This window comes from Sorex fumeus, unplaced genomic scaffold (assembly GCF_029834395.1).
Source record: "Sorex fumeus unplaced genomic scaffold, SorFum_2.1 ptg000021l, whole genome shotgun sequence".
Taxonomy (NCBI): Eukaryota; Metazoa; Chordata; class Mammalia; order Eulipotyphla; family Soricidae; genus Sorex; species Sorex fumeus.
The window spans coordinates 8,008,552-8,023,254 of NW_026606078.1; the positions used below are offsets into that span (position 1 = coordinate 8,008,552).

The following is a 14,703-nucleotide window of genomic DNA, read 5'->3' on the forward strand; positions in this document are numbered from 1 at the left end:
TCATGACTATTGCTGCTGAGAAGAATATCATAAGATGAATGTCCTCTATGGCACTGTGATCACTTCTGATGTCTATATATATAAATTCTGTTTCCAAGTCCATCTTCATTCATAAGGAGTAGGTAAATTATAATGAGCTGTCAACAGCAAATAATAATGTTTTTTTTTCTGAAGTGCACACCATTTATAGTCTATCAGTTGTCTTCAGAGCAATTGTTTATTGCTATTTTGCTTCTTGTCCTCATCCTTCCTTAAGGTCACAGGATCCCAACGCAGCAAGGTAAAACTATATATATATGTGTGTATTTGTCTGGGTCTGAGTTTCAGTTTCTTTGTGACATTTACCTTTGTTAGACCCAACATCTTGGATTCTTTTGTAATAAAAAATCTTGAAATCTTTCTACAAGTTTATAACTCCAACGTAAATGGATTTTTCAGTATCCCTCCTTGACACAGACTTTTTCTTACGGCGATTTAAATGACTCAGAATTGAATTTAAAAGCTACATATTAAAGATAAGCTGCACGCTGGGCTGAGATAAAAGAATCTTGCCTTTAGGTGGATTTACTTTTAGCTACGGACTTTTCAGTACAGCCTTCTGTACTCATCTGCCTCATTTTTTTTATTCCAGTCTTACTAGTTGAAGACACATAATAAATGGCATTGATAGGGAAATTTGAAAGGTGTCTGCTTTTCATTGTGGGAGTGATTGATACGTTCACTAGTAACTGGATATTATGCTCTGTGATCTCAGTGTTGACCTCAGCATCTTGTCATAGGGAAGAGCTAGAAGATTATTTTTCTTATTATTTTTCTTGCTATTTTGGAACAGCTGAAAACTTGAAAAATTGCTAACAGTGAGTTTTGATATAGGATTATTAAATTTTGGTCTCCTGATTTCCACCTGGGGTGATGCCTGTGCTTAGAACCAGGAGTAAGCCTTCAGGCTTGGCCCAACATCCCCCACATTCCCAGGTCCTCCCTCACAGACACATTCAATAAATAAAAAAAAACAGATTAAAATCTTTCAATGCATATTTTCTTTTTTTCTTTTGTGCAAAGGTAAAATATTTGCTATTGAAAATAAATTTAAAATGTCATAATCTATTTTTTAAAGTCAACTATAATATTTGATTAGTTGTTGCATTTGGAGAGATACATAGTTATTTTTTGTATTTGGAGAGATATACATAGTTCATGTCCCCAAAAGTGTTTTGGGATGGAGCAATAGCATAGTGGGTAGGGTGTTTGCCTTGCATGCGGCCAACCCGGGTTTGATTCGTTCGTCCCTCTCAGAGCCCGGCAAACTACCAAGAGTATCCCGCCCACACAGCAGAGCCTGTGGCGTATTTGACATGCCAAAAACAGTAACAACAAGTCTCATAATGGAAACATTACTGGTGCCCAGTCGAGCAAATTGGTGAACAACAGGAGGACAGTGCTACAGTGCAGTGCTACATCGTTATTTTACATAATACTTATAAATTAAAATTTGACTTCATACAAATTTTATCAGATACAGCATCTATTGGATGGATATAATGGCTAATGCCTATAATGATGGGTTGGAGCGATAGCACAGTGGTAAGACGTTTGCCTCACAAGCAGCCAACATGGCCGACCCGAGTTCGATTCCTCCGCCCCTCTCGGAGAGCCCGGCAAGCTACCAAGAGTATCTCGCCCGCACGGCAGAGCCTGGCAAGCTACTCGTGACGTATTCTATATGCCAAATACAGTAACAACAAGTCTCATGATGGAGACGTTACTGGGCCCGCTCGAGCAAATTGATGAACAACGGGAAGACCCTGACCGTGATGCCTATAATGAAAATACCTGTAATAGGTAGACTAAAGCAGTACTGATAACAGGTGTGATACTAATTTAGTAGATTTTTATACTTCTATTACAAGTTATCTAAGATATAACTCCTCTGAATTGTTGAGACTTGAAAACATGAAGAACCTCCTAATATCAGCTGAAGACTTGTTTCCTTAGTAGAATCAATCATCAGTGTTCTTGTCCCTAAAAGTGTTTTGGTATCTGCAAGATATGCATGAATAAACAGTCCAGAATGATGTGTTACAGGTTAAGAAAAAAAAAAACAATGTAATCTTGAAAGGAAATGAAATTTCAGAAGAAGTATGAAGTTTTGTGACATTACAAAAGTTTCTTATTCAGAAAAGTCTAGTGATGGCCAGTAGAAGAATCTTTGTATTTAGATTCTAGGATTTAAGTCAATTTAAGACAAGAAATCAATGAGGTATAAAGGTTGATGTGAGATAATGGGCAACATGTCTTAGATTATGAATGTTAAATAAATTCACATAGGCCGGAGCAATAGTACAGCAAGTAGGGTGTTTGCCTTGCACGCGGCCAATGGGAGTTCAATCCCCAGAATTCCACATGATCCCCCAAGCACTCCTAGGAGTAATTTCTGAGTGCAGAGCCATGAGTAACTCCTGAGCATCACTGGGTGTGACAAAAAAAGAAAAAAAAAATAAAAAGAAATAAATTCACATAATATTCACATGATCGGGAAATATATCCTAGTGGAAGGATCAATGAGAAAGGATCAATGACGGATCAAAGTGAAGGATCAGTCATTTTAAAATATCATTTAAAATGATATTTCAAAGTTTCTAGTAACTGCCAAACATAACTGTAACAGAATAGACAAACTTTGGGGATTTTTGCATTCTAACCATATGTTTTATCAAATTCTACATAGTTCCACTATGTAGTAATATTTATACTCTCTAAGTTGCTGTTTGCAAAACTCTGTGAGTTAGCCATATTTTCTCTCACCAAATTGAAAACAAATGGTTTTCATTGCTCTGAGATTGACTTTGATACCAACAAAATCACTAAAAAATTTATCAGGCAATGGCTCTACTGCCACTCCCACAGTAGGCATCTGCACTTCACTCAATGCTGCCTGACCCCCCCCCCCCCTTCCTCCTACTCTACCTGGGCAGGAGGGTGAAGGGCCACAGTTGCTGGGTGTTGATATAGAGAGTAGGTTGATTTCATTTTACATGCTTTTGAGTTAATGTTGAAAAACTAATCACAAACAGTTTCTAAACTAAAAATGACATGCTGTAAAAGGACAATAAATGTTGGGTCAAAATGGAAAAAAAATTATCAGGCAAATATTTTCTCATTATAAATTTATTAATAATCCAGCTTTTTTACATTGAGGTGTCTGGTTGTTTCATATCATTTAGATAGTTTAATGGTGGAGTTGTTAAAACTATAAGAAATCCAAAGGCTTATTTGACAATTTCTATAATATTTAAACCAACATGTATTAAATAAATGTTGGTGTAATATTTGTTATTCATCTTTATCTGATTATATTATCTCTACATTCTGTTTAAATTATCTAAATATCTTTAGAAGATATTGAAAGATAAAATTAGGCACAAAAAAGTAGCATAAAAAGAAAAATATTCATGAAGGAAAAGTGAGGCTCAACTAAAATAAAAACAGGGAATAAACATTAAAATGTTTTCCCCCAGTTATTCTTTCAGCACTTCTATGTTTAACTGACAGGACCCTGCTATAATTCTGTGCTTTAAGTCCCCTCTCTATCTAATTTGCATATGAATATCCTTTTATATTACAAGTATTTTGTAACTGTATTGCATATCAGTATAAACGTATTTTAAATAATCTTTTTAGAAGTTTCCTTAATATTAAAACTACAAATAGGACTTCAAAAGTTTATAAAGATATTACTATTAATTGAAAGATAAGAAATGCGTTATTGGGGCTGTAGCAGTAGCACAGCAGGTAGGGCGTTTGCCTTGCACATTCAACAATATTATAACTTGGATTATAACTTCGATTCCCGGCATCCCATATGGTCCCCCCAAGCACCGCAAGGAGTAATTCCTGCGTGCAGAGCCAGGAGTAACCTCTGAGCATAACCCTGTGTGACCCAAAAAGAAAAAATAAAGAAAAGAAAAGGAATGTGTTATCAGATACCTGAAATGTTAATTATTGCATAAGTACTTTATGTAAATTTTAAATTTTCATCTATGAAAAAATAATACTGTAACAAATAAATAATATGTATCCTCATTTTTCTGAGAAATAGTTTTCTACCCTAAATCTGGAACCAGTGAAGATCATACTTTTAAACATTTTGCAAAATATACAGAAACATTCTTTACATGCTTGCTCTTTTTCTGTTCACATTATGTAAAATCTGAAGATATAGCTTTAATTATTCAAAGAATTTATGTAGTTTCTTTTGTTTGTTTTGGGGACATACCTAGGGGGCTCTGGAGACCATATGGGGTGCTGGGGATTTAATCTGGGTAAGCTTCGTGCAAGGCAAGTGTCCAACATATGCTGTACTATTTCTTTGGCCACATAGATGTAACACTGAAAAACTGAAATTTATGACTGTGAGGGTTAAGTAAACTAGAGACATAGACATTAACTTGCCTTTGAAACCATCTTTTAAAGGTATTGGTTAGTTTGCATAGTCATTTGGCAGATGCCCAATTTAAAATTACAGATGAATTCTCTGATGGTTCCCTGGGTTCCTATTATTCTGTGCTATTGATTAAATATAATTTCACTCCGGCACCATCAATTATCTAATTTCCATGGTGTTTTATATTTTAGTAATTCTGTAAGAATGGAATTGCTTGCAAGATCTACCATCTCTAATAAATAAATACTTTCATTTTTAATGAATTTTAAAATTTCTGTTCAGAGAGAATTATAGCTGTTTATTTACAAAATTCTTAAACTTACAATAAAATATTTAAATATAGCAAGTGTAGGTATGAATATGGATGTAAAATATTAACATTCATATTTAGAAAATAGGTCCAGAAGCTCTATGATAATCAAAATAAAGAATTCATTGCATTTCTTGAATCATAGGAGTGAGAAAGAACTTAATCTGGCTTTTGTTCTCCAGTACCCAGGTCAATTGCTGAATCTGCTAATTGCATTTTTATATATTGAGACTGTGGGTGTCAAATAATGCCCAGACTATCTGTCTGAGTCTGGTTCCCTAAGAATAAAAATAAAGAGAATGCATATAAGCATTTTATTAATAGTGTTATAATCCCAGAGTAAGAGTAAGGACGAAGAGAAGTGATAAAAGGAAGAGTGGAGAATAAAAGAGTAGGTAGTTCATTCTTGGACTGATCATGGCTATTCATTGATGCAATTAACTATTTAGTCATATTGGATATCTTTGCAAAGTCTATTATATCAGAAAATAGTGCTCCTGGCGAGGAACTATGGTGATTATCCTAATTTTTTCCTACTTGCTGCTGATGTGAACTGGCTCTTCCAGGAAAATTTGGAAAAACCAGAGATAGATTGGGTCCAGGAAATGCAGTCTCTCCATATCCATTATCATGAGATCATTAGTGAAGTGGAAGTGGTATTAGCAACCAATTTTCATAACTATAATAATGGTTCAATTGCTGCTGATGTGAACTGACTCTTCCAGGAAAATCTGGAACAGTCAGACCTGACTTGGGTCCAAGAATTGCAGTCTCTCCATATCCATTGTCACGAGGTCTTTAGTGTGATGGAAGTATTAGGAACCATAACTATAATAATGGTACAAACCATATCTAAAGCCACAATGAAAGCAAGTTGAAAAGACAGGGATAAGGGAGGGAAAGAATAGGTAAAATATAGTAATGGCATTAGAAAATGTACAGAAAGCATAGTTTGTGTATATGTATGCATACATATGTATACATATGTTCACCCATATTTGTACATGGACCTTAACAACAAACTACATAGGAGACATGTATTTATACAATTGTGCATTTTATGTGCCAATAATTTGACTTCATATACTATTATTTTAAGAAAATCTCAGCTTAATACTTCTTCTTGATTTCACTGTGTATACTAAACAGCCTATATCAGAATTGAGATTAGACACTCAGATGTAATTGTATTTGAATTCTACTACCAACTAAGTGTGTGATCTAAAGCCTGCGGTCGGCCCAGGTTCGATTCCTTTGCCCCTCTCAGAGAGCTCAGCAAGCAACTGAGAGTATCTCGGGCAAAGCCTGGCAAGCTCCCCATGACATATTCAATATGTCAAACACAGTAACAAGAAGTCTCACGATGGAGACGTTACTGGTGCCTGCTAGAGCAAATCGATGAACAAAAGGAGGACAGTGCTACAGTGCTACATATATATGTAGGATTGGAGCCATAGTACAGTGGTAGGGCGTTTGCCTTGCACACAGCCGGCCGGCCGACCCGGGTTCAATTCCTCCACCCCTCTTGGAGAGCTCGGCAAGCTACCGAGAGTATCTCGCCCGCAGGGCAAAGCCTGGCAAGCTGCCCATGATGTATTCAATATGCCAAAAACAATAAAAAGTCTCACAAAGGAGACATTACTGGGCCCGCTCGAGCAAATCGATGAACAGGAGGAAAGTACAGATAGTGACAATGCTACATATATATGTATCTCTACCTTTTCCTAGTCTGGTATTTTAAATATCTCAGAATTATTAGAGCTAGATAGATTAAACGTTTTGAGAAACAAAAAGAGGTTAGAGTCAAACAGAAAAGTGTTTGACTTAAAAATGTGAACAATCCATAAAACCATGCCGTAGAGCCTTTTGAAGTTGTCACAGGTTGTCAACACTTCTATTGTTAAGTTTTTTTAAGACCTAACATAAAATCATGAAATGCTGTGTCTTCCTTTGGATAAACAAAAACTTGAACACTTTTTTCTTTTTTCTGAAGATTTTTGCAAAAAGCAAAATGTATAACATAGTTTAAAAGGTCCCCAATTCAGTGGCAGTAATTACTTGAAAACGTATACAATAAGGTTCAGAAACAATAGGATTCAGAGGATAGCTCTTTATATGTGACTACAAAATAAAAGAGAGAATGGAGTGATTAAATATCCTTCAGATAGTTTCTGGAGAAACCTTTTTATCAATAAAATAGGTAACAGTTGGCAGAGAACTTGATACTGTATGAAATATATAGAATTCTCTTTTTTAAGAGTTGATTTGGGGTATAATTAATAACCATTTGTGAAAATTTGCCAAAGTAGACATCAGAACCACAAGAAACAGGAGTTCTCCAAATAGAAATGAGAGACTATTTATTTTATGATAAAATGTTTTCTAGCTTGGGTCAGGAGCCAATCATACTTTAATATTATTACAATCACTTTATTTTCTATTGTCTTTTATTACACTATCCTAGTAGATTTATAGTACTCACTTCCTATTTTAAAGGTCAAATATATTGTTCTAAGACTTAAAAAAATAGGTAAATGAAAGTTGTTTTTAAATCAACTAGGTTAAACTACAGTCCTTCAAATAATGTCAACATATTTTTCCTGACATGATCATCTCTGATTTTAGTGATTCATTGTTTCCTCTTATTTCAGATATTTTTTATGAAATTATTTGAAGTGTAATATAAGTTTTGTCACTAGGACTCTGAAATTAAACACACAGTCTCAAATAAACTAGGTTTTATTATTTTTTTGTATTATTATTTAGTTATAAATATGCCAAATTCCCAGAGAAAACATTATAGCCAAAGTCTAAGTATAAAATAAGATTCAGGAAGAGGTAAGCTATACATTTACACTAGATAACACTCAAGAGTCTCCAACCCATTAACTGAACAGTGTTTCTCTGGTGGAGTAATTTTTGCTTACATATTAGTAAAATTTTGATCATCATTCATACAAAGTTTTTTGGGATATCAACATATCATTTTCTTTTACAAAGAATTTTAGAACCTATGTCCATCCGACTTAAAACTGTAAATGAAATATTATTATAGTATTTGATAGTTGAGCACAAAGACTTTGATAATAAAAGGTAAAGAAAACATTAAAAAGAGCTAAAAACTACTAAACTTTTGAGAATTTAGAAATGATTAAAATATTATTTCTTGTGAATATATGTGTAATTTTAGACCATTTTGACCATGTAAGTAAAGTATAGTTAATTTAATAATGACTTAAATTTCGGGCTGGGATTCAGTGTTAGAATAGGAAAATAAGGAAATGAGAAATAAGTAAAATAAGGGAAAAAAGGAAGGTAAAATACACATATAGGGCAGAGATAGAATGGATGATTCACACATTAAAATTTGAGGAACTATCCTTTTTCAGTGAGGTTTTAATCTCATAAGTTACTTCCTAGCACTGCAAGTCAAATCTATATGGATATTGAATGTGAGCAATCTATAATTTTAGAAACTAACATACAAGACAAAACTTAAATGAAAGAATTCATCTATGTCTTTATTTTTGCCTCAGTAGTCTGTGTTATAAACCAGTTTTTTAGCATCACTCACTGCCTTTCGTCTTTGTCCTCAGAGTTACTCAGTTAAATTTTCTTTATTTCATGTTTTCTTGTAATATGAATTCAACATAGCCTTGTAGGTTATTGTGCTAAATATTAATATCTAGTGCCAATTTATAATAGTACTAAATTATGGTAAATATTCGTCTTTTTAAAAGTTCAGCTCCTGGAACTTGAACTAATATTATAACTAAAACTTCACAGGCAACTTAAGAAAAAATTATGAAAAACTATTTTAACAATTTCTGAAAGCTTGAAAAATATAAAGAAAAAAGGAACCTAACTGAACCACGTTTTTTTATGTAAAGACCATCTATTTGATGACCTAAAACAGCAGTGTGAAGATTCCTCCACTGTTTCTGCAACTGAGGAAATACCTTTAGAAACAATGTGGATTTCTTGGCTGTCATCAGCCAAGAAATATATAATGAAAATATAATATAATGGAGCTCTACTATTTTCTCCATCGAGAATCAGAGAAAGTTATCTCTTTTTTTCTTTTTATAATTTATCTTAATTTACCTCAGTGTTTTTCCTCACATAAGGCAAGTTGTTGAAGAACTCTTTTAGGCCATCCCATGCTTCCTCCCACCAGAGCTAAAAGCAAAAGACACTCTTAGAAAATATTGGAAGAATAATAGCAGTTTTATTACAAACTTGACTTATATTTAAAGGGAAACATAATGTTGAATACTTCTGTTCATTGCCTGATTTTATTATGGGTCCAATTTATGATCACCCTAGACATCAAAAACATTCATACCAGTCTTATTCAGAAAGATAGCTGTTAAATTTTGGTTGTTCTTGGCAAACAAAACTTTTTGCTAAAGAAATATTTAAATCCTGGAATTGCTCTTGTTTTCCTGTGACCTTGGAATAACCTTAAGGACTAAACTGAAAGTTGAAGGTATAATGTTTTAAGACATTTTGCCAACTTAAACAGAATCCGGATGGGGCAGAGAACACTACATTTAAAAAGATAATTGCAAGGTGCCTTTTCCCTGAGTAAGAGAATTTTCTAAAATATGTCTAAATTTTCTTATAAAAATGAATCTTCAGTAAATTTGAAATAAAAGAGTTTTATGTTTTATATTATACATCATTTAATTGTTTGAAGCTTTCTTAGTTTAGGTTTTAATATTTTATTTTTTACGTGGTAATAAAAGTTCCAAAACTAAGATTATATTTTATACCCAGAAGCAGCTCTCAAAGGACAAGTTACCCAAAATAAAGAATATCAGTATTTCTGAAGAGAAAGAACTTCCTAGTCAATTGAACAAAGACGAAATTCAAGAGAAGTCTTTATGAAGTGCAATTTTTCCCTGTTTCTGAAATGCTAATACTGAAAAAAGACCAGAATAGCTTTTTTAACTCAATGTGAATCTCATCATCTCTCATGAAAGATTTACTGTTATGGAAACTGTGATGCTCTATAAGAAAAATGAGTGTTATCTTTGCCCAGGGAGCTTATATTTTTATAAAGAAGGCAAATTTGCTATCCTATTTTTTGATCCTCCTCATGCCCATCCATCATGTGTGATTTCAGTAGTGCAAGAAGACGATAGGCTCTCTTGTGCAAGTTGTTCTGATAAATCTTTGAGCTGGTCTGTCTACTTTTGAAGCACAGACAGCAAAGGCCTTTTTTTGCTGTTGGTGTCAAGTTTTTCCCTCCTCAAGGATATATGGCATGCTGCCATCTTTCATCTTCTTTGATTCCCGACGATTATCTTTATATGTTCCATTGAATCAGGAGAAGAATTGCTCTTTCTAGTTCCCTTGCCTCTTTAGAGAAATCATTTGAAGAAAATGATAAGGCAATTCCTTCAGCCAATAATTTCTTATTACTGTCTTACTGAAAAACTCTTTGGCCAAAGAACTTGGTTACTCTGGGAAGCCAGCAAAAGTTCCATGTACACCTCTGGCAATGGGAGGAAAGGAAAAGATTGTTGGGTCTAAAAGGAAGAATCAAATGTTGCTCACTGAGTTTAAAAACACCTGAAGAGCAGACGAAAGGTCTTCTTTCAGTTTTTTCTCAAGCTGTGTTCTGTAATGACGATATGGTTTTGTGTGTCTGTGTGGTTTTTGTTTCGTTTTGTTTTGACTTCACGGGAAGAGGTTTAAACATGAAGGCAAACCTTTTAGATGTTAGCATGGCTACCTATAAAGCAAAGCTGCCTCCTTTTTTTTCTTTTCTCTGCTTCCATTTAGGCCTATCACATAATTTAAGAGAAAAAAATTTAACCACAGGAGCTCTAACTATAGTGTGAAAACAAACCCTGATCAATTTTGTTTTTGCAGCACGATATTATCAAAGATTTAAGAAACAAATTTGCCAGCCTCGGCGAGAACTCTCTGGTAACAGCATAAATGTCTGTGTTGGTTGCTTTTGATTTAAAGGTTTCTTTTTTCATTTGTTTGAACCCATTTCTTTCCCCCTCCTTTTAGTTTACTTTATTTTCATATTCTGTAACTAGCAAGCCTTCATTTTTTAAACCTCTTCCATCTTTCAGTGTCTATTTTCCGTACTTTGGATGGAAAGTTTATGGCAGCAAAGCTGTCACTCTGGCTACTTCTGCTGCAGCTCTTCCTGCTCTTAGGTCATATATGTTTTGGCCGTTGTGTTTATGGACATGATACTAAGTGACTGTTTCATGTCCCATTGACCAAGCTTCTCTACCACGCCATTTGATGGACTCGCTCTCATAGGGCTCTATGCAACTTTCATTCTGCAACTTATACTGCTTAGTTCCGTCTCAAATCTACAGCGAACGGGATAGCTCAAGTGAATGATCCTACCAGACTTGAACTTGCTGTGCCTTTATATTTTATTTTTATTTTCTTCTTTATGTTTTCAGTGGTAGTTTAAGCAGAAAAGAACAAACTCCAGCCATTGCTCTAGCAGTCCCATGCAGTATCGTTTTTACCACCAGAGAACACAAAATATAAAGGCACATTGCTTCTTTATTCTTTGGGGGTAACTGGGGAGTTCGGTATCATAAGCCACTACTTAGTTGAAGCCTACCTTCTTATCCATACCAGCTTTCAATTTTGCTTAAACAACACATCTCAGTTAATGTTTTTCTGTTATTCAGTGATAACTTGCAACTCGAGCCATTTGCTGAGCAGTATCAAGTTATGGCCATGACATACTTGGGAGATTATTAAAATCGTGACAAACTTATGCACAAATGTATAATTCAGAAAGTGCAATTTTCATTGATGAAGCGCAGTACTTCAAAACTCTGATACAGGCTTTGGACTAATCAAATCTTTAAAAATTGAGAAAAATCCATCCTGATATAAGCCAGTACCAAAAGCATATCAAGAAAAATATAAAGAGGGGAAACAAAACAAGCGTTGGCTATGTTAACATCTGTTTAATAACAATGTTGGTGTTGAAATGGTCCATAATGTTGTCATAGAGCCCATACATGAAGAAATGACTAGAAACATGGCTTTATGAAAAGCCACGATGCTTACTGATCACCACAACATAAATGGTTGGGGTTTGTGTTCAGGAAAAAGAAATGGAAAAGCAAAAGCTACTCTACCAGCAAGCCAGGCTCCATGATCGCGGTGCTGCTGAGATGGTGTTGCAGACCATAAGCGCCAGCAAAGGTGAGATTCCAGCATCAGCACCCTGGTTTTTTTTTTTTTTTTCCTTTCTAGGAACTCTGTCATTTTGATTCTCTTCATTAATCTGGTCCCTGAATTCCTTGTTTGCATCTAGGTCAGGTGACTTCACAAATGTGAGCTATTACTGAAGACAGTTTGATTTTCATTTTGTCTTAGCAGGATTTATTTACTTTCTTTTCATTGAGTTTTGGAAGTTGTATTGTGACACTAGTAAATGATTCATATTAATCGGGCTGAGAAAATGTTTTTTGGGCAAGGCCAGAGAATAAATAAATCCTGCTTTGTGTGCATGCGGTCTTTGTGTATCTTATGTTGTAGCTTTTCAATTTGACTCTCAATCCTTGAAAGGTGCTATAAACAGTACACAAGCAAATAGCTGTGTTCAAATAAAAGTTTATTTACCAAAAAGTGACCAGCTTTACAAAACCCTCAGACTATAGTTCGCAGACTTGTTATGCATGCTTAAACATTTTAAAGGAGACATTTTTAGCAAGTACTATTGTATTCATCAATAGTAAATCACTTCAAGATAATATTTTTACATCAATAATTCATTCTTTTTGTTTTAATACAATTTTTAATATGTTATAAAGGAAATGACGTACGAGCTATTATTAAGCAACTCTTATGTATTATTAAGCAACTCTTTATAAATTATTTCTATATATAGGATAAATAAACCTGATCATTATAAAAGCAAAATCTAATATTTCAAATGATAGACAATGAGCTCTATATAGTTTTACTATTATTTAACTTAAAATTGTAAGTTATTATCCTAGTAAACCATAGCTATAATTGTGGTAAGATAAAAGTGATTAAATGAGTATGATAAGTCATCCAAGCATAATATTGTTGAGAAAAAAAAAGATCATTTTTTTCCTTAATGAGAACTTCAAATGAACTCATACTCATTTCAAATAATTTGAATGAATGCAATTAGCTTTGAATTATCACCTTTAGATCTCAATACTTAAAAAAAACCCATTGCTTCTTCCTATTCTGCTCTTATATGTCCTTGTATACTTTCAACTTTGAATATACTACACAAAGTATTAAAAGAACTGATAATGATTTATTCACGGTCATGGTCCTCTTGTTGTTCATTGATTTGCTCGAGCGGGCCCAGTAACGTCTCCATTGTGAGACTTGTTGTTACTGTGTTTGGCATATCAAATACATCATGGGTAGCTTGCCAGGCTTTGCCATGGGGGCGAGATACTCTCGGTAGCTTGCTGGGCGATCTGAGAGGGGTGGAGGAATCGAACTCGGGTCGGCCATGTTGGCTGCATGCAAGGCAAATGCCTTACCTGCTGAGCTATCGCTACAGCCCAATGATTTACTATTACTCTTAATATTTTTATATATGTCAATCTCTCCCCTTCCACCATTATGCAGGATAACAATTTTTAAATTATTTATTTTTAATTGCATATTTTGATATTTAGCACAGTGGTAGGGCATTTGCCTTACAAGTGGCCAACATGGCCGACCTGGGTTCGATTCCTCCGCCCCTCTCGGAGAGCCCGGCAAGCTACCGAGAGTATCTTGCCCACTCAGCAGAGCCTGGCAAGCTACCCATGATGTATTTCAATATGCCAAACACAGTAACAGCAAGTCTCATGATGGAGATGTTACTGGGTCCACTCGAGCAAATCGATGAACAACAGGAGGACCGTGACCGTGATTGAATATAACAGATTAAATGATAAAAGGATTTTTATTTTCAATATTTTTAAGGTGAAACTGGACCAATGGTAGCTGCTACTTTGAAACTTGGAATTGCTATCTTAAATGGGGGGAACTCTACGGTGCAACAGGTAATGTTTTTAAGTCATGCACATATAGTCAGTCACTGCTTTGAAATTTCTTCATAATTAGAAAATAACTACTAGACAAAACAACTTTAATTACATATGGAATGTTTATTTTATGGTCATAAAGTATATTGTGACACTTTCCAAATACCCCAGATACCATCCAAGTGGTACACTAAAGTCTCTATGTGGAGCTTTTACTCTCTTCAATGCCTAAAGTCAGGTCAAATGATGTTATTTGAAATGCTGCATTTCATGTGAAAAAATCAACAAAGCTGCTTTGTTTGATAGCGAAAATATTCAGTAGAAGCTTAAGTTTGGTAAAATGCTTTATAGTATTCCTTCATTAATAGATTGTCAGGAATTTGTTGACTATTTCTAGGAAGACTGCTCCTATTTAGCATGTAGCCAGAATGTGCTATTGAGAATTTTTAAGGTAGTAATTCTATCTAGATTTCCAGTGTTAGAAATTATTTCCTATCTGACTCTTGCAGCTTCATTCTTTTTAAAAGTTTGACATGATCTGAACTGAGTAATAACTTCAGCCAGTTAAGACTAAGAATCAGTTTCTATAGTAACTGAAAGCCAAAATCTATGAGTTTGTTAGAATGAGAGGTTTTGATTGACTGAAAAATCTTTCAGAAGCAGACTCTCACAGGGCCCACTTCTCTTCACTTCTGTTAACTTCATTTTCATGACCTCTGCTGTGACCCTGAGTTCCTAAAAATGCTTCAAGAAAGAGCAAGTCAAAGTATCAATTAAATATGAGATTGTGTGACTCTAAAGTTAAAATCTATGAGCGTCTGTCTTGTTTTCTGATCGAGTAATAATGGTTTGTGAATAGAGAATTAATAATTCTTTCTTGGGTAAATAGCAGATGGAAGGCTAGCAAAAACTTTAGATTGTCATAAAAC

General features: G+C 34.4%; 1 protein-coding gene across 1 annotated transcript in view; it reads left to right on the forward strand.

Moving 5' to 3' along the window:
- RYR2 (ryanodine receptor 2) overlaps positions 1-14,703 on the forward strand; it is a 754,458-nt gene that overhangs the window by 658,496 nt on the left and 81,259 nt on the right. The window contains exons 81-83 of the mRNA XM_056113587.1: positions 257-280; positions 11,855-11,954; positions 13,713-13,792. Of these exons, the coding sequence (XP_055969562.1) occupies positions 257-280; positions 11,855-11,954; positions 13,713-13,792 (204 nt within the window). The remainder of the gene's footprint in view (positions 1-256; positions 281-11,854; positions 11,955-13,712; positions 13,793-14,703) is intronic.